At 29.5% G+C, this 27,952-nt stretch overlaps 1 protein-coding gene and 1 long non-coding RNA gene across 7 annotated transcripts in view; one reads left to right on the forward strand and one right to left on the reverse strand.

Annotated features, from left to right (window-relative positions):
- LOC107443255 (transmembrane channel-like protein 5) overlaps positions 1 to 27,952 on the reverse strand; it is a 127,215-nt gene that overhangs the window by 13,891 nt on the left and 85,372 nt on the right. For all 6 annotated transcript variants that reach the window (XM_043053601.3, XM_043053597.3, XM_071181559.2 and 3 more), the window contains 4 exons: positions 27,720 to 27,916; positions 27,446 to 27,652; positions 17,775 to 17,933; positions 15,808 to 15,886 (listed from right to left, as the gene is read on the reverse strand). In XM_043053601.3, the coding sequence (XP_042909535.2) occupies positions 15,808 to 15,886; positions 17,775 to 17,933; positions 27,446 to 27,652; positions 27,720 to 27,916 (642 nt within the window). The remainder of the gene's footprint in view (positions 1 to 15,807; positions 15,887 to 17,774; positions 17,934 to 27,445; positions 27,653 to 27,719; positions 27,917 to 27,952) is intronic.
- On the forward strand, positions 139 to 27,760 carry LOC147810141 (uncharacterized). Its single transcript, XR_015432917.1, has 3 exons — positions 139 to 500; positions 20,581 to 20,673; positions 26,300 to 27,760. It is a non-coding gene; the product is annotated as an uncharacterized LOC147810141 (long non-coding RNA).

The raw sequence follows: 27,952 nt of genomic DNA on the forward strand, positions 1-27,952 counted from the left end.
TTTTTTTCTTTTAATTTTTTATTAATATTGGTTTATTTTTATTAATAATATATTAATCTAAACTATAGGATTTGGAACTTTAAAAGAAATAATTTTTTATCATTTTCCAAAAAATTGTTTTTCTCAGTTTTATTATTATTGTGACGCTTATCGTCACTTAATTCAGAATCACAATAAAACATTTAAAATAGATTTATCGTAAATTGCAAAATAATTGATTAGATTTAAAATACTGTGGAAACTTCCATTAGTACATAGAACTTAAGCAAATACCAATAAACTCTCTTGATTAAAGTTAAGAAATACGTGTCGGAAAGGGTTAATCAGAAGTCTATAGTCCAAGTTTGATCTCTTGTGTGACCTTTCCAGAATTTAGTAATAGTTTTATCTTGCAAAAAGTTTAGTATAAAAGATCAACAAAAACAGTAGCAGTAGAAGTAGAGAGAGTAGAACCGAGTCATTTTGAGGTTCACCAACTTCCAATATGAACATCAGTATGGGTAAGTTCTCTCCATGCCAATTAGTTTATTTGTTGCTAATCAAAGCCTTTTAATTAGTTTAATTTGTTATATAAATTTGTATTTGATTAAAGCTTTATTAATTTAAGTATTTTAAATAGTTGAGGTATGTAAATTAATTCGACAATATATGCATAAAATAAACGATCACTGGTTATAATTGAATAGCAGTAGTTTGTGTCTGTAAACCACCGTAACATTATTTACTTCTAAAATACTTCATTAATTATTTTGGACAGATGTAAATAATTCTAAGCAGCTTGTATTTCTTATTTTAATTCTTAATAACTTTTTTCTGGCCAATTACACAAAAATACAATGAATTATTTTTACACTAAAATTTCAATATCAATAAAAAGAAATGGACATGTGTTTTAAATCATTACAAAACCAAATAACTCAATAGATGAAGTGTATTCAAGAAAAAAAGAGCTGTACCTGTTAATTCTCTAAGAATAAAATCCTTTCGTCTCAAAGAATAATAATAAAAAATAATAAAAAAAAGAAGTGATCTAAAGGGAATTTCATAAACATTTAAATTCAGTACAATGAAGTATGTTAAAAGCAAAACAATATTATAAATTTAAAATATATAATTATGTACTGTTAAAATGGTCTTTGAAACAAAATAATGAAGCTGCAGACAGTTTTTATAAAAACAAAATAAACAATTTAATCCCTCCAAAACAAATTCAAAATTTAAATTTAAAAAAATCTTTAATTTTGGTTTAAAAATAGCTAAAAAATTAATGAATGCAACAATAAAATATTTACATTAGGACGCTTTTAAAAAATTTAATGGACCTTCAAAAAAAAAAAAAAAAAACCATTGAATAAGTAAACTCTTAACTTTGATGTTATGATAGAACATATTTATAAACAAGCAATGGCTGGTGGTCCGCTCCTTTGTCCAAAAACATTATTTTTTTAATAGAAAAAAATGAGACAAAATAAAATACAAAGATAAGCCTTTTATTTATGCTCAATGTAAAAGAGAAACTACAAATATTAAGTAAAAATATGAGGACAGTTATGAGCAAAACTTTTACTTATTTTCATGCAAAAAATAATACCATAGACTACTGAATGCAATAGTTTAGCTTTCTAATGCCTTTTTTTAATCAATTTTTAAGATACTTTGATAAATATGCATAAACTGTGACTACTGAATGTGAATTGTAAAATAGAAAAAAATAGTTTATTCAATTAAGTTCAAATAATTTTTTGTTGATTTTGTCCAATTTTTTTATAAGTTTCATTGTAGAAGTAATAGAACATAATGCATTGTAAGTTATTTCTTTAAAATATAGTACTGACTTTTTTTTTAGATAAAAAACACACATGCTAACTTATGCTAAGAAATATTTTATATGTAGGGATTATGATACTGAAAGTGTTTGGAATAAAATTTTCCTTTAAAAAATTATAATGCAAAAGTCTTGAAAGTAGAAAATATTGTGTTATCAATGTCTTACATCTTATTTAAAGTCTAATATAGATTAAAGTAATGCAGACATGTGATTGCTAGAAGGAGAAATTATCTGACATTTTTTATTAACTTAATGGTTAGTTAGTTTTAATTTCGAATGAAACACTTTTTAATACTACATTTTTTATATACACAGATAAGAACAGTAGAAGGACTTATATAATGCAATTCTCACTAGCCAGCTGTATGGGAAATAACAATGAAATTTGCAATAAATAATTTGCAATTTTTAATTTTATCTAAAGTTGCATTTTGCTCTTTTAAATCTGCATTAAAAATATCGCTATTGAGCATGAATGAGGGGGAAAAAAAAGAGGAGTAGCAAATTATACAACAAAAAATAAGCACCTTTTAAGCACTTCTCAAGCTCTCAAAAAATATTTTTAAGCACTTTAAAAAAATATCATAACAAGGCAGAGCTTTCAAGTTTTTGACAATTGCAGTTTTATATTGTTTTCTTTAAAAAAAAAAAAAAAACCTTTTAGCATTGTTTTTTTTGACAATTGTCAAAAATCATGAAATTTTGAATCATGTAAAACGAATGGCGTTTTCATACGCTACGGACTGACAATACGCTGAAATAGATTGGGGTTGAATTAATTGTGAAAACATTGAATAGAACAATATGAACCGTGCCTTTTTGCATAATTCATAGCAAAAATCAGCATGGTAAAGGAAAAAATCTCATTTTGAAAGAGGGGAAATTAAGCACTTTTTTAAAAACACCCAATGAAAAAAGCACCTTTAAGGGCTTTTAAAAACGAAAATAAGCACCTTTAAGCATTTTTTAAAAACGCTACGCACCCTGTAGTAAAAGAAGAAAGAATGTCACTTTAACTGGATTTCACAAAATTTAAATTGTAAATTAGGGGAACACCAAAAAAGTTTTGTCAGAACATAAATTCTTGATAAGCTGAAGTCTTTGATTCAATGGTACAATTATAACTAAAATATTTAACTTAGATTTCTCAATTGAATTGTAAGATAATTTTTCTTAACTTAATAACACAATTACTTAATATTATACATTATTTCTTGCTACATTTATTCCTAAAAAATATTTTTAAACAGTTTTAACAAGAGATTTATTGATATGTTTTATCTATGTTTATTATATGCTTTATTTAATTTTTTTTTTGCTGTTTATCATAACTGAATGAATTTATTTTAGAATGTATTATTGCTTAACTCAGTTTAAGAATGAAACTTGAAATAGCAGAATTTTTGAAATCACAAAATTTTGAATTAAAAGCAAAATTCTTACTTTCTTTTTATCTGAAAAATTTAAATCTGTACAAACATATTAAAAAAATTTTTTTTTTCAGATTAAGATTATTTATTATGTATAAATACATAAGAAAATCCATTTTAATAACTTGTATTTTTAATATTAAAAGTTGACACATTATTAAATATAAAGAAAATATTTAAAATTAATAATGTATAATATGTCTAATATGTATATTTGTCTTACATTCAGTTTAGTTCCTCAGGTGCCTCACTTTTTAAAATTTTCCCCTTGAATATTTTCAAACAACAAAGTGCAAACTAGCAAAAATACAGTAGAAAACCAATTATTTGGGATACTCGGGATCATCGCTATCCAGGATGTCTGAGTTCTTCGGTTTTCTGCATCGACCAAAAAGTCTCGTTAATTTATGTTTTATTGAACCCAAATTACAAGGAAAAAGTGTAACACATTTTAAAATAAGAAAGAAAAAAAAAAGGAAAAGCTCTCTATATTAAAAAAAGAAAAAAAATGGTAGAAAAATAACATTTAAAAGAATAAAAACATTTGCAAGTTTAGAAAAGAAAAAACAAGTTTAAAAAATACAAAATTCACATATTTATTTATTGAAAACAATTAAAATCACAAAATTAAGTAATATAAAACAAAACCAATGAATTAAAAATGCAATGTATTTCATACCTAACTATACGAGGGGGAAAACGATAAAATAAAAGAAACACATATTAACCTAAATAAAAAAACACTTGAAAATAATTGAACAGAAACGATAGTTTAAAAAGACATTAACATAAATATTAAAACCCCAACAACAGCAATGAGATTGGCCAAAAGTCAAAAAAGCTGAATTTCCACCCGAGTAAATTTTACAAGTGTGCAATCGTTTAATAATAAATTCCAGACAATTTAAGATAATAAATAACTATGTGTTGACATAAAATTGTGTACCAATTTATTAATATATGAATGATTACATCGATACTTAACATTTAGTAAAAAGTAAAATTACCAATAGAAAAAATAAAGCTAGAAATTATATTTTTCTTCAGTTCACATAAAGGAGACAATTATTACTAGAGAAACTGCCTGGTTTAGCAAATTAAAACTACTGAGAACATACATTAACATTCTCTTTCTTCCAATAAATACTATTACAAGATTTATAACAAATATATCAGTAACATGACTTTTTAAATTATTTAGAAAAGAAAAGAAACTTTTACAATTAGAATCACTATGTTCATATTATAATCTAATCTAGCTAGAGCCCTGTGAAACACGTCAATAACTGTGAAGTAGAAACATATAGTAATTCCTTAACATACAAAAAGTGCTATTTTAGTTTGAAAATTACATGATAATCAGCAGCTGTTTAGATAATTATTTTTCCTCTGATAAGAATTTTGCATTTCATAGCATAAGCAGTAGCAGCATTATTTCTTAAATTTTGGTACTGAGTAACGCTTTCCAAAAAAAAAATTTGAATAACTTTTTAAGTGATTGCTTTTGTTTGCCATATCTTTTAAGTTTGCTATATTTTTATTTTTTTACTTTTGTTTAATTTGCTGCGAATGCTTCACGTTTTACAAAACAGGCAAAAAATCCTTTAAAAAGGTCAAATTGCTCGTATTGCAGCTTGTGAATGAGGGGAAACAGATTGGTGATCAATTTAGTCGTTAGCCCATCTTCAAACACATTTTAACAAATCTTATTTTTTCTTTCTTTACCTGCCTGTGTCACATTCTTCTTTGGAAGCACAGAATGTAAGTTTTGAATATGCCTTCTTCTTCTTCTTCAGCACGACAGCCCCTTACAGGCCTTGGCTGCCTCAACCACGCATAGCCTCCAACGCCTCCTATCCATGGCGACTTTTTTCCAATTGTTAATCTTTATTACTTTGAGATTTTTAGTAGTGTCATCCAGCCATCTAATTGGAGGTCTTCCTCTGGTCTGAGATCCAAAAGGATTTTTAAAGGTGGCGATTCGTACTGCATTGGATACCTCTCCAGATATGGCCAAGCCACCTTAATCTGTTGCTTAGGATGACCTGCACTATCTGTGGCTGTCCATAGAGTCTATATAATTCAAAGTTGTATCTCATTCACCAACAGCCTCTTTCCTGTACTGGGTCAAAAATATTTCTAAGGATTTTCCTTTCAAAAACACCAAGAGTACGCTGAGTGTCTGCATTTAGTGTCCATGTTTCACTTGCATAGAGCAATACAGGTAGAATAAGAGTCTTATAAATTTTAATTTTTTGACTGATTAGGCTTGATCTCAATTGCTTTCTAGTCCAAAGAAACACTTGTTTGCCATTTTAATTCGGTTGTCTACTTCTGTTTCTATGCTGTTTTGGTCATTGATCATTGTTCCAAGGTATTTGAATTCATTAACCTTTTCAAAGGTGTAACCATTTATGAATAAAGGATCATGATTTACAGTTGTGGTTAAAGATTCCATAAATTTACTTTTATCTTCGTTGATGGTAAGGCCCATATTTGTGGCAGAAGTTTCAAGAGCCAGAAAGGCCTCTCTCACTGCTCTCTCTGACCTTCCTATGACATCGATGTCATCGGCATATGCCAGAAATTGAACTGATCTATTCCAAAGGGTGCCTTTTTGGTCTAATCTACTATCTCTGATACACTTCTCCAGAGCTAGAATAAAGAGTAGACAGGCGAGGGAATCCCCCTGATGCAGGCCTCTCTCTGTTGAAAATGGTTCCGATAATTGATTTTGAATTTTAACCCTGCATCTTATATTACTTGGTGAAGCTCTGGTTAAGTTAATGAGTATAGTAGGGATCCCAAATTCGGCCATTGCTTCCAGTAGTTTATCTCTCTTTATGCTGTCACAAGCAGCTTTAAAGTCTATAAATAAATGAAAAGTTTTATATATACTAATAACTGACAACAGAAAAACAGTTACCAGTACTAGTTACTATACGTTACAGTAACTAGTGAAAGAAAAACTTACCTCTTACAAGAATTACGATAATTGATTTTAAAATCGCGTGAATACAAATAGCGATCTTGGATTTTAAAATCGAGTGAATATGAATTGATAATGGATTTTGAAATCACGTGAATATGAAACTCGATATTCGATTTTAAAAATGAGAAAATTCAAACAACGTTATAGTAATTTTAAATCGCGTAAATACGAATCACGATTCATAATTTTTAGATCGCGTGAATGCGAATCCCAATGCCTTATTTTAAAATCACATATAAATATGAAGATCGAAGTTTAATAATACAGTACAGAACCTCCTTTCTGGAAATCAGAAAACCGGAACGAAATTCAATAAATGTTCCTGCTATTTAAAATAATAATAATAATAATTTTTTTCATCATAAGATTCTAGGATTTTTCTTTCTCTTTTCAAAGATGTTTACTTTACTATTATTTCAGAAATAATCATTAGTTCCCTACACTGTCAAGAGAAGTAAGAATCTTGTACTAAATATCATCAATCATTCCCTTCCTCACCCCCTACATAGTTGTTTCTTTTAAATCATAGCTCAGTGAGAAGGGGTGACTCATTGAACAACTTATCATCTGGCCCTTAAACAAGGGGAGTCATTACTACCAGCTTCTCACAATAGGAGTCATCATGTTTGTTGATTGCTTATAGTCTAAGAGAGTTAAAAACAAATAATTTTATTTGTCTTCTTTGATTCTTAGAAATTTCTTAAAGTGCTCCTTACAGGGACTGCAGAACTCCTATTATCCATGTACCCCTTTTTTTTTGTTGTTATTTTCAACTTTTTCTTACTTTTTAAAAAATTATCTGACACTTCTGCTATTCCCCCTTTTAACATAGTGACAGCAAAGAAACAGGAACAATGACTCAAGGTCAGATATTGCAACTGCACCTGTTTTTCAATTCATTCATTTTGAATGGGGTGTGAGGAGAGGGTAGAACATAAATTCTTTTTATTGTCAGCTTCTGTATGGGCGTGTCAATTTATGTTTAACTGGAGTGGAGGAGAAATAAAATCCCTCAGCTAAATAAGGAATAAGATTGTGATGCATGTGTTTTTCCTTCTGATTTCAATTAATGTTTTAGCAAAATGTTGAAACCCAAGTTAAACTCTTCTAGATAGTAATCACGTGCCAGAAATACGGTGATATTGTCGCAGAACGTTCAAGAGTTTTTTGCTAAAAGATTTTTCCTTTGGGAAGTAAAAAAGTTTTCATTTCTTTTCTGCAGAAATTTTCAAAATATTTTCTTTTCATCCAGAATTATATTCAAACGATGTCTTACTCGCATATAGGAGGGTCAAGAAATGCTCACGATTTTTCTCTTCTCATTTGAGAATAATAAAGAATAATTAAATAAAAAATTGTGTTTTTCCTTTGCCCAGAAATTTTCGAAGGATTCCTTTTTTTCCCATCCAGAATTATATTCAAACAATGTATTTCTCACGCATAGGAGGGGAAAGAAATGCTCGCGATTTTTCTCTTCTCATTTGAGAATAAATAAAGAAAAATGAAGTAAAAAAATATTTTTTTCTTTTCACCAGAAATTTCTGAAAGATTATTTTTTTAATATTCAAACGATGCCTTAAGGCCTGGTTTCTTAGGACAGGACGCCGTCAGCTGGAAATCAGCACTAACCTCTGATTGGTCCATTTGTGAGTTTGATAGTATACGTCATCGAACGCTCATCTTGAACTACAATTGCCGTCCAACTCAACTGCAGTTGGATTACAGCGTGACGTTAACCACAGAAGCAATGGCGGACAACATCCAACAGCACATAAAAATCAGCCGAGATTTTGATTTTGACATTAAACATAGGTTCTTCATTAAACATAGCACTCTTCATTTAGCTCAGCTATAATGTGTTTTTTCTTGGACAAAGTCATTATTTGTTCTCTAAAACACTGGTCGACAATAATAAAATCAATACAAATTCAAAATAAATATTTGTTTACGTTATTAACGCATGCGCAAGGAGAGATAATGTCTGCGTTGGACCGACTGCTTACGCTGAGCTAACAAAAAAGTATTTTTTTGGCGTCAGTTCTACGTCAACTTTCCGCTGACGCCCAGATAAGGCGCTAGTTCTAAGAAACCAGGCCTTTACTCGCACATAGGAGGGGAAAGAAATGCTCGATATCTCTCTCGCGCAGAGGAGGGAAAAGAAATGCTCCTGATTTTTCCATCCCCCCTTTTTTGTTCATTTTATATTAAGCCTGTATATATTTCTATTTCTTTATTCTTTTTCCTTTTTATCTTATTAAGCTTATGTGTATTACTTTATCGTTTTTTCTTCTTTTTAAAAAACTTTTTTTTTAGTTGGGTCTGACAAAAAAAAAAAACGTTTTATTGTAGCGATTCAGAAAACCAGAAAAATCAGTTATCCGGAATAGCGATGGTCCCGATCGTTCCGGATAATCGGTTCTCAACTGTATAACCACATGAGCAAATCACGATATTGGATTTTAAACTCACGTGAATACGAATCGCTACATAGGATTTTAAAAACACATAAATACAAATTGTGATATTGGATTTTTAAATCTCGTAAATAAGAATCGCAATATAGGATATTTAAATTGCAAGAATAAGAATAAAAGTATTAGCAGATTCCGGACTTGGGACACATAAAAGGCTTGCTTGATGCAGTGACGTCTTAATTACGAAAATACGAGTTATCTGGCGGGCGGGTAAAACGCGCTTATCTTCTGCGCATAAAAGCAGAGAAAATAGCCAAAATAAGTAAAAATGCAGAAGGGTTGGCAGCAATGTAATTTGAATTTTCTCTTTATCTTTGAAAATCGGAAATAAATTTAATTATTTAAATTCAGCGGCTAAATTTTCTGAAAAAGCGGAATACTTATTAAAAAAAAGTAAACTTTCAGATAATCAGAGTTTTCGATAAAAAGGCTGAAATTCGAGACAAAAGGGGAAATAAGCTAAAAAGCGGAAAAATCTCATCCCTGCAACAAGGCAGGATATTATAAGATTAACTGAATTTTTTTAAAAAAATATTTAATCATAACATTTATGAACAAAAAGAATTTATTTATTGTGAAAAGAAAAAAAGACTCAAATGTAGTGGAATCAGAAATGTATCACTTTAAAAAAAAGAAAACTGCAAACTGCGTCATAAAATAATCGTCTGCTATTAGTAATAAATAATTGTATGCTTAGATTAATAAACAATCTTCTTTTTTTTAAAAAAAAACAGACAATATTTAACAAAAACAGACGCGATTTGTGATTCCACCTTAAGAAAAACTTGCAAGTGATACCGCACTTCTAAAGAATCAGAATTTATTCAAAAGAAAAATATTATTTCGTTAATTGATGTCAAATAGATAAATATATTATACATAATAAATAATGTATTATCTGAAATTATAAAACAATTTGTCAAAATAAATCAAGGATAACAAAAACTGAGTAACTAAAGTGGATTTAAAATAAATCTAACATGCAAATATACTCAGAAGTTTCGTTTCAAGTTCCTTAACTCGGGCATACAATTGACAACACTTAGATACTGTTATGAATAATAGAAGAATCTTAAAAATGCACCTAATGATGATTGTTTCGGAAAAAAATTGGATTTTCTCTAATCCCCTATTGCGTGAGAGCAAATAAGGCTATTACGAAAAGCGGAAGAGTGAAATTCAATTTGATCGAGTGTCGAATTCTCGGACAATGACGATTCCCGGTTTTGGGGTAAAATTGCATTTCCCCCTAACAATTCACTAAAATTTTTTCAGAAGCTCGTTTTTCCTGACTATTTCCGGGTCTTATGAATCTGTCATTTTACTTTCCGAGAATATCGTCGTTAAATTTCCGAATTTTCATTCCAGATTCTAAATTTAACATGATCCAAGTTTAGAAAAAGATTCATACTTTTTTCTTATTTTATTTTTGTTTTCAAAACTTCATGTTCTTATAAGGAGTGGCAAAACTTCGTCGCGCTTTAAATGAAATGTTCCCAAATTTTTTTCTTATTTAATCCACTTTAAATAATGAGTTAAAATTAAAAAAACTAACCACTCAAATTTGGATTCCAACGAATGTTCTATAACTCTCTTTCGAATCATTAAATGCTAGCCTAATGGTTGTTTTTTTTATCCCCCCCCCCACTAGCACAGCCAATTATGTTAATAATTTACTAAATTATAATTACAAAATTCTGATTATTTTTTAAACGATTAAATTCTGCTTAACTATATTCCTACTTTATTATTGAATAAAAAATATCCGTTTTTTAATCGTTTTCATATTTCCATTTTACTTTTTCTTAGATAAGTATGGGGATATATTTTTCTTTTTTATTTCTCTTTCATTTTCTGTTCACTGATATGTGTGTGCATATGCAATGCATTTTCCCCACCCCCTCGTAAATCAAAGAGAAAAAGAAATCAGCATGCCACTCCTTTAAATTTGATTGACGGCAGCATATCAAAAAAATTATTCTTTCTGACACACGTGAGAAAATAAAAAATTTGTCTCTTCCCTGTCCTTCTCGACCAAAAGATCTTCAAGGTCACGGAAGAAATGAAGTTTCTCAGGACAAACGGTAAGAAAAATCCACCCTTCCCCTCATTTTTCTCTACTCAACTTCAAGAATGAGTCAAATTTCCGCTTTTTTTCTTTAATCGATCTAGTTCAAAATGGTGGGAAAACTGAGCAAAATACCCCCTGTTTTATGGTCTCCCGGATACTGGATAAATGGTTCGCTACTGTATTTTCAATCTATTCGTGTTTTGATTTCCCCAGTATATATTTCTATCTAAACAAGCTAGGAAGTTCTCAAGGAAAGTAAAACTATTTTTCAATAAAAAATTCATTCTAAATTAAACCATTATTAAAAATTAAGGTCAAAATTATGACATTTATTTTACCCTGTATAATTTCTACAGAATAGTAGAAAAAAGTGTTTATGGTCTATAAATAAAAATTACATTCAAAGAATTTTTTCATCTCGCGGCTTTTTTTACACACACTGTTAAAGGAAAGTTCATCAAAATAACGACATCAAAGTAAGCGGTTCCAAATTTTGGTGCATCGTCTAGTTTACTCATTTGGACAAAATATGACATCAGCGTATGCATCAACACTTTTATCAATGTAGGTTCTCTAGGAACATCAAATAAAATGTCACAACTTTAGTGAATAATAAGGAAAGAGTGCGTTATAAAATCTATGAAGTTGAATGTGATTTCAAGAAGTAGGGATTCAATTATATTTTCAAATAAACAAATTAAAGAATGTAAATTACGGCAACCTAGGCCAATGAGCCCATACGCCAATTGTAAGATGCCTCATGGCCTTGACAGAACCCAGCCCAGTTTATATACAAGCAATACGCAGACAACGGGCAAGGCCCCGAGTCACGCAAGAATAAATGCACCATAGCTGCGATCGAGAGCAAAGGAGGCCCGACAAAGACCAAGGAGCAAGCTTCTGCTCTAAAACCTGATGAGCGGCAGTGCCAAACCCCCTGTAGACGCCAGGGTTCGCCAAGTGGGCCCACTTTGAAAAAACCCGCCCGGGTTTTATTGGGCGGGCCCACCTTGAAAAAACCCACTTGGAACAATAAGTGGGTTTTTTCAAATAAAAATTTTTTTTTGTTACTGAAACTTATTGTTTTGCATTTACTTTTATATAATTTATAGTGCAGCATAAATTTGTCAAATAGAGTTGCATGATTTATATGATTAAGTTTTTAATATTAGTAAAGTAAAAGAAACTCGAATCTTCATATAATTTTATAGTAGGTATCTACTATTGAAAACTTCAAGTGGGTTTTTTCAAAAAGTAATATTTTAATGATATTAAATCAAATAAAAATTTAAATAATATACTCTGAAAAGATCAATTTTTCAAATATAGTTGCATGCTTTCTATATTAATAAACAGGTTATTATTATTTAATCATATGTTTAAAAAAGTTGAAAAGAAACAATTTTTTTCTTTTTTTACCAAGTGATACATTAACAAATTTAAACAGTTTTATTTTCTGGCTTAAAAAAAAAAAAGCTAAAACTTTTTATTAGAGAACTTTTTAAAATTATTTATCTAAAAATTAAATCATTTTCCTAGGGTTAATTATTTGAAAACAAATGGGACAAATAGCTGATACTCTTTATAATTATACGTAGTTTTAATTTCACTTTCTATTAACCTTATTATAAAAAAATGTAAGACCATTAAATATTTATTTCAGTTTTTTATTTAACTCAAGTCAGATGAAATTTTAGTTTTTACTGATTATAAATATTTACAGATTATAATTTTATAATAGGTAATATCCATATGTTTAATAAATATAGTAAATAAATGTGTGTAAAAACAAAAAGATTAATAAACTTGTTCCTTTTATATTACTGCATTTATATTTTATAATTCCTAATTTAAAAAATTATGAAACGTAATGCACTTAACAATAAAGAAGATTCAAATAGGTAGTGATAATGCGTTATTTAAACTTAATATAAAATACATATAACCAGGGTTCCCCAAGTGGGCCCACTTTGAAAAAACCCACTTGGTGTTTTTTTTTCACAAATTGTTTTTTTTTAATTTGGTTCAAAAAGAAGTATCTCCTAATACTATCATTGGACACATCGTTGAAGTTAACAAATATTTTAGAAATGTGCATCAAGCACATGGATGGGCAAATGAAAAAAACTGCTTGATGACCCAATGACACTAGGTGGAATTCATATTGTGAGCACGTAAAAACTTTTGCCAATAATTATCATAAATATGAAAAGATTGTTCTTGAACATCAAAATGAATCTAATAATAATATGTCAAAAATATTAAATATTGTTGGCCTTTACCAATAAACTATCAATTGGGAAAAACAGATATCAATTGTTTCTTAAGCTTTAAAAAAGCTTCAATCAGAAAACATTTCAATTTCAGAAGCTGTTGAAATATGAATTAACTTACTATCGTGTGATGAATTAGAACCCTAAAAACATTTTGTAAAAAAATTCAATCAGGCTGTTCAGCCGCATCATTTATTAGCGTATGCATCCTGGATCCCGAAACTAGGGGACAATTTTTGAATGATGAACAAGACCAATTAGCAGAAAACTGTCTTTCTAAGCATCATCCAGAATTTCTGCCACGTGTTATGGCATTCAAAATTTCCGATCCTGAATACTTTCCAAAATCAAAGATGCTTGACAATGTTATTCAACAGTTTTCATCAAAAAATAGTGGAAAATTATGGCAAAAAAAAAAAAAATTAAATAAATAAATAAAATTCCTAGCTTCCACAAAATTTCTGTCAATTCTTTTTTATCTGAACTCAGCACCAGCATCCTCTGTCTCTATCGAAAGACACTTTTCAAGTTTCGGTTTGGTGCAGAGTAAACTTCGAAAAAGATTAGGAATAGATAAAGCTACAAAACTAATAAAAGTGTATCACCATCTAAGAAAGAAATGTAGACACTCTGAATCTGTTGTATGATAATAATAATAAAGGAAAAAATTGGACCTTTTTTTTAAAGTTAACTCTTAACATCTGCTGACAATTTTTAAATATTTGGAGAAAGTTTATCACAATTAAAAAACAGTTAAAAATTAAAATATTACTTTTAAGATTTTTTAAATATTATTTTTAAGATTTCATTTGAATACAATTTATTTTGTTTCTTTTAATCATGTTTCAAAATATTGAAAGCAAGCAAAAAAAAATTTCTATTAAGTGATACATTAAACAACAATAAACAAATTTAAAGTTTTATTTTCTGATTTTAAAAAAATAAGCTATAACTTTTTATATATGCTTTTTTTATAATTTTAAGATTAATTTGTCTTTTGAAACTATAAAGTTAAAATGTATCTAAAAATGCATATATTTATCTAAATATTTGAAAAAAGTGGCAAATAACTGATACTCTTTATAATTATACGTAATTTTAATTTCACTTTCTGTTAATCGTATTATAAAAACATGGTAGACCATTAAATATTTATTCCAGTTCAATTTTATTACAGGTAAAAGTCAGATGAAATTTTAGTGTTTACTTATACAACTCTATTTAATAAATAAAAATATTTTCACTGTAAAATTTATGAGCACTAAATGAAAAAACCCAATTTCCCCCGGGTTTTTTCAAATAAAACCCAATTTTCCCCGGTTTTTTTCAATAAAACCCAGATGGGTTGGGTTTTTTCAAAAATCCCCGGGTTTTTTCAAACCCTGGTAGACGCAGTCAAAACTGGGTCGACAGCAGGAAGATCGCTGCCACCCTGCGATCCATCGAGCGGTCCCAAGCCTGGAAGGCCCTAAACCACATACTTTATTAATTTAGAAAATACAAAATTGAAACAAAGTAAAACACAAAGCAAAATAGGATAGTTAATCCTATTTTGCTTATTAAGTTGGATCCGTACTGCTTATTCGTCTCGTGACAATTGATGCACTTTGGTTTATTTTTGCATGATGCCGCACGGTCTGCTTCATCACATGTGGAGTAAGTTTCAGTGTGGTAGCAGTCTTTGGCCATGAGACCGAGCCTGTTGCAACTATAGAATCAGAGTGGTCTTAGGTACTCTTTGACTCTGTAATTTCTCCAACCAACATAGACTCCTTCTTGCGCTAGAATCTTTTTAAAACTCTTTGCCTTCATTGCAAAGAGCACACCCTTCTTAGCTTTGATTGGGAATGCGACCTCAAGGTCGCCTTCTTTAATGTCATAATTGTTGGCTTTTGGGGAGGCCCTCTTTGGTCATCCTCTCTAGTAGCTCGAAAATTATAAAATGCGGTTTGCGTCTAATAGGCACTTCACAGAGCATTCATTTGCCAAGGTCTATTTCAATTTTCTCTTTCAAGATTGCCAAGTCTTGTCTGGTCTCTAATTCGACCATTAGTTCACCTATCTGTGTCTTTTTCAGCTCTTTGACCTTTAGTTCAATTTCATCTGGATCAATTTTCTCCTTTACAGCCTCTTCCATTGCCTATGGAGTAGAGTTCTCCTTTGTCTTGATCACGAATATGTGTTTTTTAGCTTTTTTCGAGAGATGTGCTTCCCGGCCAATTTGATTGCTTCTGCATATGTCTTCTCTTTCTTTCTTTTACTGTTCTGCTGAATCATTTCAGTTAAAGCTCTTTCGGCCTCAATTTGCGCACCCTTGGTGTACGAAAGAAGTCCGTTTTGATTTGACTTATTCAGGACAAACTCTTGCATAATACTCATAATTTTCTAGACTGCAGCCGCTGTAAAGGATTTCTCCTTTAGTTCATTAAGAGTTCTACTCATTTTTTCTCTAACAGGCACTGCGCTGTAGTCGACAACTCTTTTTGCTTTTCCTCGAAGGAGGACACGAAATCTTCAGGCGGGCCGAAATCGTCTTCATCAGAGCTCTCGATCATTCTATCTCAATCAGTAGGCTCTATCCTCTATTTCAATTTTTTGTCCACCAACAAATAAACAAATTAAAAGAAACAAAGAATAAAGTGAAAAAACTAGACTTAATGCAAAACCCAGAGGGATAAGGTCTACATTGATTAGGTAATAAAACATTGTAAATAAAAAGTAGAGATGTATTTTACTCACCAATATAAGAGTTTCTCTTATTTTTTTGATGACTGAAATATGAGCATTTGCCTGAGCTCTCATGTAATGAACTGCAAGACTGAAATTTAGAAACAGAAAATAATGAGTAAAATAGCTTAGTACGGAATAACAAAAATATAGTTACAAACAAAGCACTCACGAAAAAATAAAACTAATATTTCCCAGCCTCTTTATTTTTTTTTTGCCAGTACACTTATAGAGCCAATTTTCAAAAGTTTAAATAAAAAAGTTAACAGTTTAATAAATTTGTGAGACTTGAAAAAATGTCTACATAGAATTTTTTTTCCAAAAATATAAAAAGCGCGGTTTAAATAAAAATTCCCAATTTATTTAAAAATAAAAAGAATCAGATTTATTTGATTCAAATCAGAATTTTTAATATTTAAATCAAATTTTTAATTTTTTTTTAATGTACCAGTCAAATCATCAGATAAAGTTTAGTAACAGTGCTTAAAATAATTTAAAAACAATAACATAGTTAAAATAGTTGATATTTCTAACTAAAATTTTTCAAAAATTATTTTTTAATTACTATGAACTTATCACTGAATAAATAAAATCATGGTTATTTTTGTTTAAGCTAAACATCCTAAAACTTTAAAGACTGGGAGGCAATTTGTCAATTAGATATTTAATTAAGAGCTAATTAGTTAAGATCAAAATAAATAAAAGAAAAAAAATATTGCAAGTCTTTCTTCACTATTGGTAAACACTAACTACACACTTAATATGTTTCAAAAGTATTCAAATAAGCACAAAACAAAAAGTTAAAACGTGTTTATAAACATAATATTTCAATTATACTCCTTTTTCATCTGCAAAAGAGTGGATTGAAAAAATCTTTTAAAAGAAACCATCCTGGGCTGTTGTGTCACCAATGATGATGCAGCAAATTATTTCACACACAGGGAATGGAAAATTATAATTTATCAGTTTAATGTTATCCATTTTCTCCAATTATTCATTTATTAGTCTATTTTGAAATATTATAATTAACCCTTTTATTATTTCTTTGGAAAAACCTTTTCTTTCAATGAAGTTAGAGTTTTAAAAGAATCCCACCCTAAATAATATATATAAATGAATTATTTAAAAATAAAAAAATCAGTTTAAACAATAATTTTCTTTTAAAAAATCGCAGTTGAATTAAATCAATGATTTAAATTAAATTATTCAAATCATGCCGATATTGAAGTATTTAAACAATATTTATGAATTGCCCATGATGGTGAAGTATTTAATGTACGATTAAGGAATATAGAGTTAGGTACCGCTCTTGTAAATATGAATTTAAAATTAAATATTTTTTCATAACTCAAAACTCATAAAAATGCTAAAAAAACCTAACAAATAAATTAACAAGTGTCATTTTTTTTAAAAAAGAAAAAAATATTTAAAGTGATAACTAATAATAACAAAACTCTTTTAATCAGGTACATCTCTCTTTAGACCTCTATTTCATAAAATATTTTTGCTGACCAAAATAATATATTTTTTAAGAAAAGAAAATTTTAACTGTTTCTCTATTTTCAATTGAAATTTAGGAATCATTTTTTGTCCCAGTCCTAAAATAGATAGATTGATAGTGCAGGATACTTGTAAAGAAGCTCTGATTGAGAAAAACGTGCTAATTTAATTAATAAAAAAATTATACATATTTACTGATCTTGAATACAGCTAATATTACATCAAAATTGATTGCAGTATACCATTTTGTAATGACTATTTTAAATGTAATAAATTGACAATAAAAAAAATTGGTAGATACTTGTTAAAATATTATTCTTTTGCTAACTAAAAATGCTAAATATAAAAAAATTTTTGCTACCCCAAAATTTTTTTCGAATTTCAAACATTTTCATTTACAAAATAAAAACAAAACCATTTTAAAAGCTCTTTCAAAATAACCTCAAGCTTTGGGTGAGAGAAATGCAGAGAGAACTCACCACAAGGCACAAAAGACAGCAACCAGAACACTTGGAGCGGTGATATATTTCACAATGTCTGCAACAACGTTACCCACTTTGCCCCCTAAGATCGTACTCCGTAAGGCTTCTCCCACAGTATCAAAATTCTTGAAGGGGCCACAATCCGACGTTTCCAATCTGAAAGAGAACAACCAGCTGATATTCATAATTAAGAAACATGTTTATTTTTTTATTATTAATCAAATGCCAAAAGGGAATAATAGTTTAGTTCATTAAATATATTTCAATTATGAATTTCTCTTGAATTTTGTCTAGCTGGGAATCAAATACAGTCGGACCTCTATTTAACGTAGTCGCTAAATCCCGAAAAAAAGTTCGTTATATGGAAAATTCGTTAAATAGACAATCAACTTTTGAAATACTTACACAACACAAAACAGGTTTTAAATTCATAAACACTAGAAATAATTAAAATTGCAATGGATACAACTTTATTTTGTAAATTATTATCTATTATTTATTTTATAAATCATAACCATAAAAGAATTCTGCAAAGAAAGTAAGAATAGAACAAAATATTATCCAGTGTTTCACTATCATGCTACATATATTATAAAAGTAAATTTAAACATACATTATCTCATGTGTTCTTAATTTTAATTGCTACTGATAAAATCCGTTAATTTTGTCTGAGTTTTTCGTTTGAAAAAGTGTTTTTTCTCAGAATAAAGGTTGTGCATTTTTGTAATGCACCAAAAACTCCTTCATGCGTATCCTTCTCAAACTGCAATCCACGTCAAATTGTTTAAAATGATTTTAACATTTCATCATATGAAGGTTTGGTAATTTCTTCATCATTTCCTTCTTTCTCACAATTTATAGCTGCATTGTTTTTATTTTTCACACCGTCCGAAATATCCGATTCAGTTAATGTTTCGGTGGTTTCAGCTTTAGAATCAATAGAAAGAAAATCATTAATCCGTATATCATCATTAATTTCGTGGTTCTCTCTTAGCTGTACCCACATTTTTTTAAGTTCTAAAGGAACTCCGCACTTTCCAAATTCTCAGAGTTGACGAAGAATCCAGTTTTAGCAAAACTGTTACGAATGGTACGATCTGTAACATGCTTTAGAAATTTCTGTTATGGTATCTCGCAAATTGATCTTTGGCATAGATTGCTTATTTTCAACCGCAGTGATAACTTTTCATACAATTCTTTTGCAGTAGTGCAGTTTAAAGTTTTGAATCACCCCTTAATCCATTGGTTGCAGCTTCGATGTAGTGTTTGGAGGCAAGTAAAAACTGTTAAGTTTTTCAGTTTTTTGTTGATTTCTTTCGGAAGGGCAAGGCAATTGTCGAAAATTAGAGCGATTTTGCGATGCTCTGCAATCATAAGTTTGTCCAACTTATGAATCCATTTTCACAAATTTCTGATGTCATCTATGATTTATTGTTGAACTCATAATCAACCTCCAAAGATTTTGTACCCTTAAAACATCTTGGAGTTTTGCTTTTTCCTATAATTAATGGCTTTAATTTTTGATGGCCAGTCATATTTGCACCTAGCATGATAGTTACTCTTACTTTGCTATGTATGTGAGGCATGGCGCAGTTGGTAAAGCTGTGTAGCAAGTTAGGTTTCTCATACCGGTTGCCATGGGTTCGAAACCCTTCGACGGTCGACATTCAAATTTCGCCGGCCAGGTGGCCGAGCGGTTAGCGTTCCTGACTGCGAAGCCAATGGCTGCGGGTTCGAATCCCGCTCTGGGCATGGATGTTTCTCTCTGTGTTGTCTTCTGTTGTGTGTGATGTGTGAATGTGGCCCGCCCTATGAACGGGTTTGTGGCAGTGTGGCGTGGGTAATGTTGCTCGCCTCCGTGACTTAGGTTCACAGGTGCCCACTGGGTAACGCTAAATGAGCAACACTTCCGGCATCTTCCGAGGTGAAGAACGAGAGTTCAAGTGCCTGCCGTTATTTAAAAAAAAAAAAAAAAAAAAACTTTGCTATGTTTTCCTCCAAACAGGGTATCTGCTACATTTTAGATTTTCAAATTCATGACTTTCCATGACTAATTCCAAGAACTTTTCATGACTTATTGAGGTTACTATTTTCTCCGACAAAAACAGAATGATAAATTTAAAAAATGTTCTAATAACATTCATTGAAATGATAGGTATAACCAAAACTGTTTTACTCTGCATCTTCATATTTATTGATTTTAAATTCAAAAAACAGAGTTGAGAAAGAGTTGAAGCAATAAAATAGCTGAAAAAATAATAGCTGAGCAAAAAAAAATTTTTTCTGCAGAATTATATTCTAAAGGTAATTTTCTTGTTCATCAGAAAGGAAAGAAATACTCCTGTTTTTTCTATTCTCATTTCAGAGTTAAAAAAAAATTGCCAATGACTAGCTTGCTTAAGCTAGAATTTTAAATTGATAAGATAAAAATAATAAATAAAAAATAATAATTCTGTAATCACAGAAGTTTAAAACATACTTCACTCTAGAAATGATACTTTTTCTTTAATTTTTTGAAAGAACACCATAATTTTTAAAGAACAATGATAAAAACATTTTATATTTTAATAAAATATGACTCTGAGTGGGGATTTTGTTACAAATTCAGATATTCGGAACACCATGATATTGGGGGGGGGGGGGGCAGCAGAGGAATCCCATTCTAAAAATAAAATTTTTCGGCGACCTAGCTCCATGACTTATCATGGTTTTTTTTTAAAATAGTTAAAATCATGACATTTCATGACAAATTTTGCTCAATACCGAAATTCATGACTTTTCATGATTTTTCCTGACTTTCCAGGTGCGCGGATGGCAAACATTGAAAAAATAAACTCGTCTCATCAGCACTAAAAACAGGGTGGCCACTCCAAACCCATTTCCCTGATTTTTCCAGGTAAAAATCTTAAAATTTCCAGGTTAGCGTTTTTTTCCTTTTTTCTTATAAAGTGTAGGATGTGTACAAGAAAAGTGTCTGTATTATAAAATATCTTATTCAAAATGTCATTTTTTTAAACATATCTTGAAAAAAATTAATTTTTTTACAAGATATTTTTTTATTATTTTTTAATGTTCTGGTACAACATTAATTTTTAAAAAATTATGACGTGGAGGAAATAATATGTTTAGCTTGCAGAATATATTGTTTTTATTGAATAATTTTAATTGTTTTTATTGAATTTAATGTGTTACTTTAAGTAGTATTTGCTCAAAGTGTACCTACAAAATGACAAAATCAGAAAAACCAATTAAATCTTGGATAAATATTGTTTAATATATTTTCATTAAGGAAAAGAAAACCGTTTCAGGTGATAATATATCAATAATTTTTAATAATTACAGTGGCTCCCAAAAGTGCTCACTCACTTATAACTTATATTGAAATAGGAAATAAAAATTTAATAATTAAAATGAATATTTCACATTGGGTATTTGATAATAAGATGTATAATCTATTCTTAGCAAAACTGCTCGGAATATTTTAAAAACAAAGCAAAAGTTAATTTTTTAATCAAATAGTAACAAAAATGTTACCCCACGAAAGTCATCGTACATTTAAAAGTTTCGTTAATTTAACGAAAAATTAGATTTACTAATAGAGTGAGTTTTTTCTTTAAAAGTGTATAATGACTTTTGTGGGAAAAAGTTTTTGTCACTTTTCGATTATTGATTCCTTAAAAATAAACTTTTCCTTTGTTTTTAAAATATTTCATATTGTCATTTAAAATATTTCAACTTTGTTAAGATTAGAACACATTTTTTTATCATTAAATATACATTCTGAAACATTCATTTTAATTAATGGATAGTCTTATTTCATTGAAAGTCATAAGTGTATCAAGACTTTTGTGAATCACTGTAATTACATTTCAATATAAAGCTGTACTGTATACTGCATTATACTGTATTTCATCTTACCAGTGCTTTTTATAAAATTCACTGATCATATTTTCCTTAAACCAATATCTCAAGTCAAATTTTTAAATAATGGTACTTTGAAATAGCATTTTTATTTTAAGAGATTCAGTATAAAAAAATAAATGTCAGAAATGTAAAATTGTCTAATTTTTAGTTCTGTACTCTATAGAAGAAAAAAAATAGATAAAATTCCTTAAAATTTATACTTCTTTGATTTTTTTTCTTATTTGAAATTAAAACATTTAAAGAATTCCAATCTAAACACAAAGTTTTTTAGTTTAGCATAGTTAATTGTTTTTGTTAGAACGACTGGAATCTTGTACAGTGCAGAACTAAAACAAGTTTCGTTTTCCTTCTCCTGACTAAACAGATATGAATAAAAAAAATTATATTTTATGTATATACATCATTTAATATGTTTCCTATATATTCCTTAATCATTGTCAGCTTTTTTAGGTAAAAAGAGGAATAGTTTTGAAATATCATCTCTGGAATGCAAGCAACATTTACGAACTTTCGATACTGTGATAACTATACAGTTCGAATTTTGAATCAAAAAACTAATATTTACCAACAAAACCCTAAAATTTGATATTAATATATAGCTAGTTCTAAAAAAAACTTTTTTCAAAATAAAAATATACTATAAAAGGTTAAAATGAAATAGAAAAAATTAGCATTAATGCAAGAATTGTAACAATTTGTCGACAAACATTGCTGTTAGTGATGGGGGGAAACGCGTGATTGGTTGGTTTGCTGAGAAAAAATAATTTACAGATTTCTTTGAATGGGAGTTCAAAAGCTTTCAGAAAAAGAGTGCAATATAAAATCTATTATTATTAAATTATAACCAACTAATTTTTAGAGAATTTAATAAAGTTAAAAGTACAAAAACATTTTGACTCATTTTGTCAAAATAGAAAAAATTACCACTCTCAATTGCGAACAAACTTGAATCATTGTGTGAACAAACCCACGGACAGAATTTAAAAACCGAATCCTAACCCCTTCTTCCACATCCACCATAATCTTTGCCTTTCCTAAATTGCACAGTCTGCATAGAGATCAAAGACATTTGCTTAGCAACCATGGGAGAATTTTATGTTGTATTCTAGTTTAACAGGGTTATAATGGAGCAAATTTTGATGAAAGCAAAGTAAGTTGATGATATTTTAACTGTTTGAAGATACATTTCCATCCAAAAACTGTGGGTATAATGAATGTAACAATTTAAATTAAGAAAATTAGCAAATAATTTAAATTAGTGAAATTAAAAAAATGTATAAGAAAAAATTTCCAGCTTTTCTTTAAAATTTCCAGGTTTTTATCCATATTACCCTGATTTTTCCAGGTTTTTTCCAGTATTAAAAAAAATTCCCTGATAATTCCAGGTTTTCCAGGTGGGTGGCCACCCTGAAAAATGTTTTCTAGCTTATAGTCTTTTAAAATCTTATTAAGAGTTTCTGTAATCCAATTTATGCAATCTTTATCATTGACGTCATTACTTTCACCAGATATAACTTTTGCCATATATCCCTTTTTTCTCTTAAACTTATCAAGCCATCCACTACTTCCTTGAAATTCATCATGTCCCAATTCCTTTGCAAATTGAATAGCTTTCTCAGTTATTAAAGGTCCAGAGATGGGAATGTTTTTTTTTTCTCGCATTGCGTGCATCCACTGCCTTATATTCAAAACTGCCTAATTCACATCTTCATGGACTTATGTTTTAAACAAGGATTCGGTAAATCATTGTTTTTAATCTTATCACGGTTCCTTATTATCGTTGCTAAGCTGCTTGAAGAAATACCAAATTTTGAAGCAATATCTTTGAAGACCCATTCCCTCTATCTTCCCTGCTCTTTTCCTACTCAAGGAATTTCCCTCTTCCCCCCCTTTTCTAGAGGTGTTGCATTTCCTGTATGAAATGCAAACAAAAAGTGAAAGGAATTTTACTTTCTCTAAAATTCAAGTGGATGCGAAAATCAATGCAAGGTCATTTCCTCCATAAAATGCGTTAGCAAGTTTATAATTTTCTCAAATATTTTGGGAAATAAGGAAAGTAGATCTAAAATTTTTTTTCTCGATAAATTCACTTCGCTATTTGGAAATTATTTTACGAAGCAATTTCCAAAATGTTCTTGGTTCCACGAAAAAATTTGCAAAATAGAGAAATTCGTAAAATGGAAGTTTGTTAAATAGAAATCAAACTGTATGAATAAGAATTTTGATTTTATAAAATAGTCATTTCAACTGTTTTATTGTGACTTCGTTCTTAGATTTTTCAGAGAAATGTAACATCAGTTAATTTATTCTAAGTTTAATTTTTTGAGCAGATAATATTCTTTTACTTGAATGCTCGTTGTATATTCTTTCACTTTGTTTGAAAGAATGAAAAATCTAAAAATATGCATAGATTTTATTTCATTTAGAAATGATTAACTAAGTAAGTAAAAATACTTAAAGAAATAAAAAACATACATTGGAAGTCAAGATGAAAAAAAAAGCTAAAATAGATTTAATAAAATGCTCTGTAGTGTTTAGCAATTCCAGCAGAGGACGTGACACATTTGTCTTTCAGGTACAGTTGTGAAGCAAAGAAGGGTTGCTAGCTGTCACATGAGATTATTTTGACTGTGTTGTGTGAGCAATCATTTTTATGTTAAATTGTTTTGTCATCTTAATAAAATTGTGATTTGACTCAACTCAATTTGTTTTAAGAACACATCGAAACAAATTAACATGTCGTATGCTTCATAATATATTAAAGATTATTCAAATATGGGGAGTCTTATAGATTTTTTACACTTAAATGCTTGAAATCAGCTGAAATATTCCCCAATTTTGATGGACATTAAATAAACATCAAGATACATTTTTTCAGTATGTTTATTATGTTCTTTAACTCATAATTTTGAATAGCAAAAGCTTTTAAGCAGATTACCTTAAATAAGATGAACATAAAAAACAAGAACAAGAAATATCTTTGAATGACTTGGAATAGAAAACATTTTGAATGTATTTCAATAAAAGAAACACAGACACACAAGAGACAGATTGTTTTCAATTCACAACTTTTACCCTAATTAAAGAGTTGAAAAAAGTTCCACCAGACATTTTCACAACAAACTTATTTCGTCAAAAACTAAACAAAAATTTTTGCTTTTCTGCACAGATAAAGCAAAGTATTTTGTTTAAAAAAAAATCCAAACAATCTTTCAAAAAAAAAAAAAATATTATTTGTTATATTTTTTTGGGTGGTTATTTCCAAAAGTATAAAAGAATGTAGAAACTGAAAAAAGGAAACACATTAAAACACCGTAAAAAAATTATATTAACTTAATATAAGATTCCTGCCAGGTTGAATGGTTTCAGCATCATCCTCATATCATTCAAAGCAATTAAAATAAAAATATCAAAATTGCAATATCGGAAACACAATCTGTAGCTCTAGTATCAAATTCTGTAATTCTCATATTCTGATATTCTTGAGCCAAATTCTGCGGGCCACCAAGGCGAAGTGGCAATTGAAAATTTTGCATCCTGAATAATCATGAATAGTAATTCTTTTAATGCTTTGGTTCAATTTTTATTTTTGAAAAATATAATATACACAATAATCACATAGCAATGAAGTGTAATACGAGATTTCATATGCAAATATAAATTACATAACTGCTAAACTGTAGTGGCAGTTTACTCCTCTTGAAAAAAATTTAAATAATCAGTCTTATTTCCATTTCTAATTTTTTCTATATAAAAAACAGTCCTGTATCTAATTAAAAAATCTGAATATAAAGTATACACAATAGTTTTAACCGTAGAGTAACAATTTATGTGTTTACTTTATGTACATTGGGTATTTAATAAAGGGGTCTATCTGATTGTTTCCTTTCTGAAATTGAAGATCGCAATTTGTTGAATTGATTCACCAAAAATTCATTTGCATCTCAGCCTTATCAATCACTTGGGGCAAAGCTGGGATAGCCTGGTTGGTAGGGCCTTGGAACCCCGCTTGTGAAAATGGGAGTTCAAATTCAGCTGGCCGAACACTTCCCCTATATCAAATGATGACTAGTGCCCGTTAAATCTGCCAGCGTCACAAAGTCCCCCAAGTTCCCATAACAAATCAATACTTCTGAGGGGGGCCGGGATAGCCTGGTCGGTAGGGCGCTGGGCCCATATCCAAGAGGTCGTGGGTTCGATCCTCGCCGGCCGAAGACTCCCCGTGTAGTAAATGGTGACTGATGCACGTTAAATCTGTCGAGTCTCAAAGTCCTCCATGTTCCCACAACAAATCAATACCTCTGGGGGTACTGATCCAGGAGTTTCCTTGTCTTCTGGATTGGTTCAAAATTACAAGGCTACGGAGTTGAACGTAAGTAGTCGTAAACCCATGAAATTGGGTCGGCTGTTCAACGACGGTTATAAAATAAAATAAAATAAAATACTTCTGAGGGTACTGATCTAGGAGTTCCCTTGTCTTCCAGATCGGGTTCAAAATTACAAGGCTACATTGGTAGTTGTAAACCCAGAATTGGGTCGGCTGTTCAATAACAGTTATAAAATAAAATCCCTTACAACAATCTATTTTTGCATTTTAGGATCCTCTAAAGAATAAACAATGCAAGTGAAAAACATGAATAGTGATTTAGTGCAAAGAAGATGCTGATGAATGCCCTTTTTGCAACCACCCCAGGAATTACAATCAGTTGCAAGGATTAACGCAAACACAATCCCCCCTTTTTTTGTTGCAGAAAGGAAGAGAACATTAAAAAACATTCTCTAAAAGGGATATCTGTCTCGAAGGTATTTCAGCCGAAGACAAACTTTATTTTTAGGAAATGTATGATTATAAAAAGAGTAATAATGCAACACAATTTGCAAATGGAGGAAATGGAGAATGCATGGACTAGTTTTATATATCCTACTGTTTTTCTTTTTCTTCGATTGCTGATTTAAAGAAATATAATTTTGATTTACTTATTCTATATTTAAATTAAATATAATGATTTTTAGGTGTTCCCTTAATTTATTCTTTTAATTGATACATAATAAATTAGTTATTTCCATTTTTTAAAATTTATTTTATGAGTTTTTAGCAGTTTAATCATTTGATTTATCTAAATTTTGTATGCTAATAACTAAGTTCATACTCAAAAAGATATTCATATTTAATAAAAATGTAAATTAGAATGTAAAATCAAAATATCAAGTTCATAAATTATTTTTATTTTAAAAAAAAATCTGATGATTTCCTGAATAATCTTGGTGCAAATGAACCCTAAATAAAAATATACAATCACTAACACACATTAGGAAGATCAACTATAAAAAAAAAACTTCCTTAAGAAAATATCAACAATTAAAGTTTCCCACTTTCTCACACTAAGGTTAACTCTAAAAAAGAAAAGGCAAAATTTTAACTAAACTAAAGAAACTCTTCAAGGATCTGATAAAGATTCAAAATTATGCAAAAACTTACTTAACTTATGATTCCAATTTTTTTTATAATTATTATTTATATTGAAAATAGTAAAAATAAGTCTAAGTAAGCTGTTGAAACTATGATTTGTAACTTAACTGTACAAATTAGTTAGATAATTTACGGAATGCATCTCACTGCTTGAAAATAGGATGAAAAGTTGTTTAGCACATTTATACTATAAATAAAATTAGTTTGAAATCGCTATGTGATTTTCATGATGCAAAATTCTAATAGCTTGAAAATTATTAATAATTCAAAATACCCAAATATGGTGTATCCAACAGTGACTACAGTAAAGAGGAACATGACAAAAGTCAAGACTAGATAGAATGTCTGCATCTCATTGATGGACCAGGATCTTTTTGGAGGATGGCAGTTAGAAGACATGGACACCATTTTGATGTAGAACATAAGAACTAAAACGATGACGATGACGAGGGAGATGAAAGGAACGTAAAACATGGCCAGCCTGAAAGAGAGAGCATTAATAGAAATTGAAAATACTTGTGTGGTTATTTCTTTAAAATATCACTCACCAGGCTAGAGTCTGGAAATAAATGAGATCGAGTGTGTTGTATGCTACGTCAAATTCTTTCAGAGTGATTCGCTGAGTGATGTGTGAATGTACGAGTTTTCGGACAAACTCTCCCATAAAAGTGAAAATAAGGATAGCAATCACAAAATTCACCAGAATAAGACGGTAGAGTTCACTGCCCAGTTCCGTTTCATAACACTTTAAAGAACAAACAAAAACAATTATTAACACAAA

Source organism: Parasteatoda tepidariorum, chromosome 4, assembly GCF_982258835.1.
Source record: "Parasteatoda tepidariorum strain Cologne lab strain chromosome 4, Ptep-v5.0, whole genome shotgun sequence".
In the NCBI taxonomy this organism is placed as follows: Eukaryota; Metazoa; Arthropoda; class Arachnida; order Araneae; family Theridiidae; genus Parasteatoda; species Parasteatoda tepidariorum.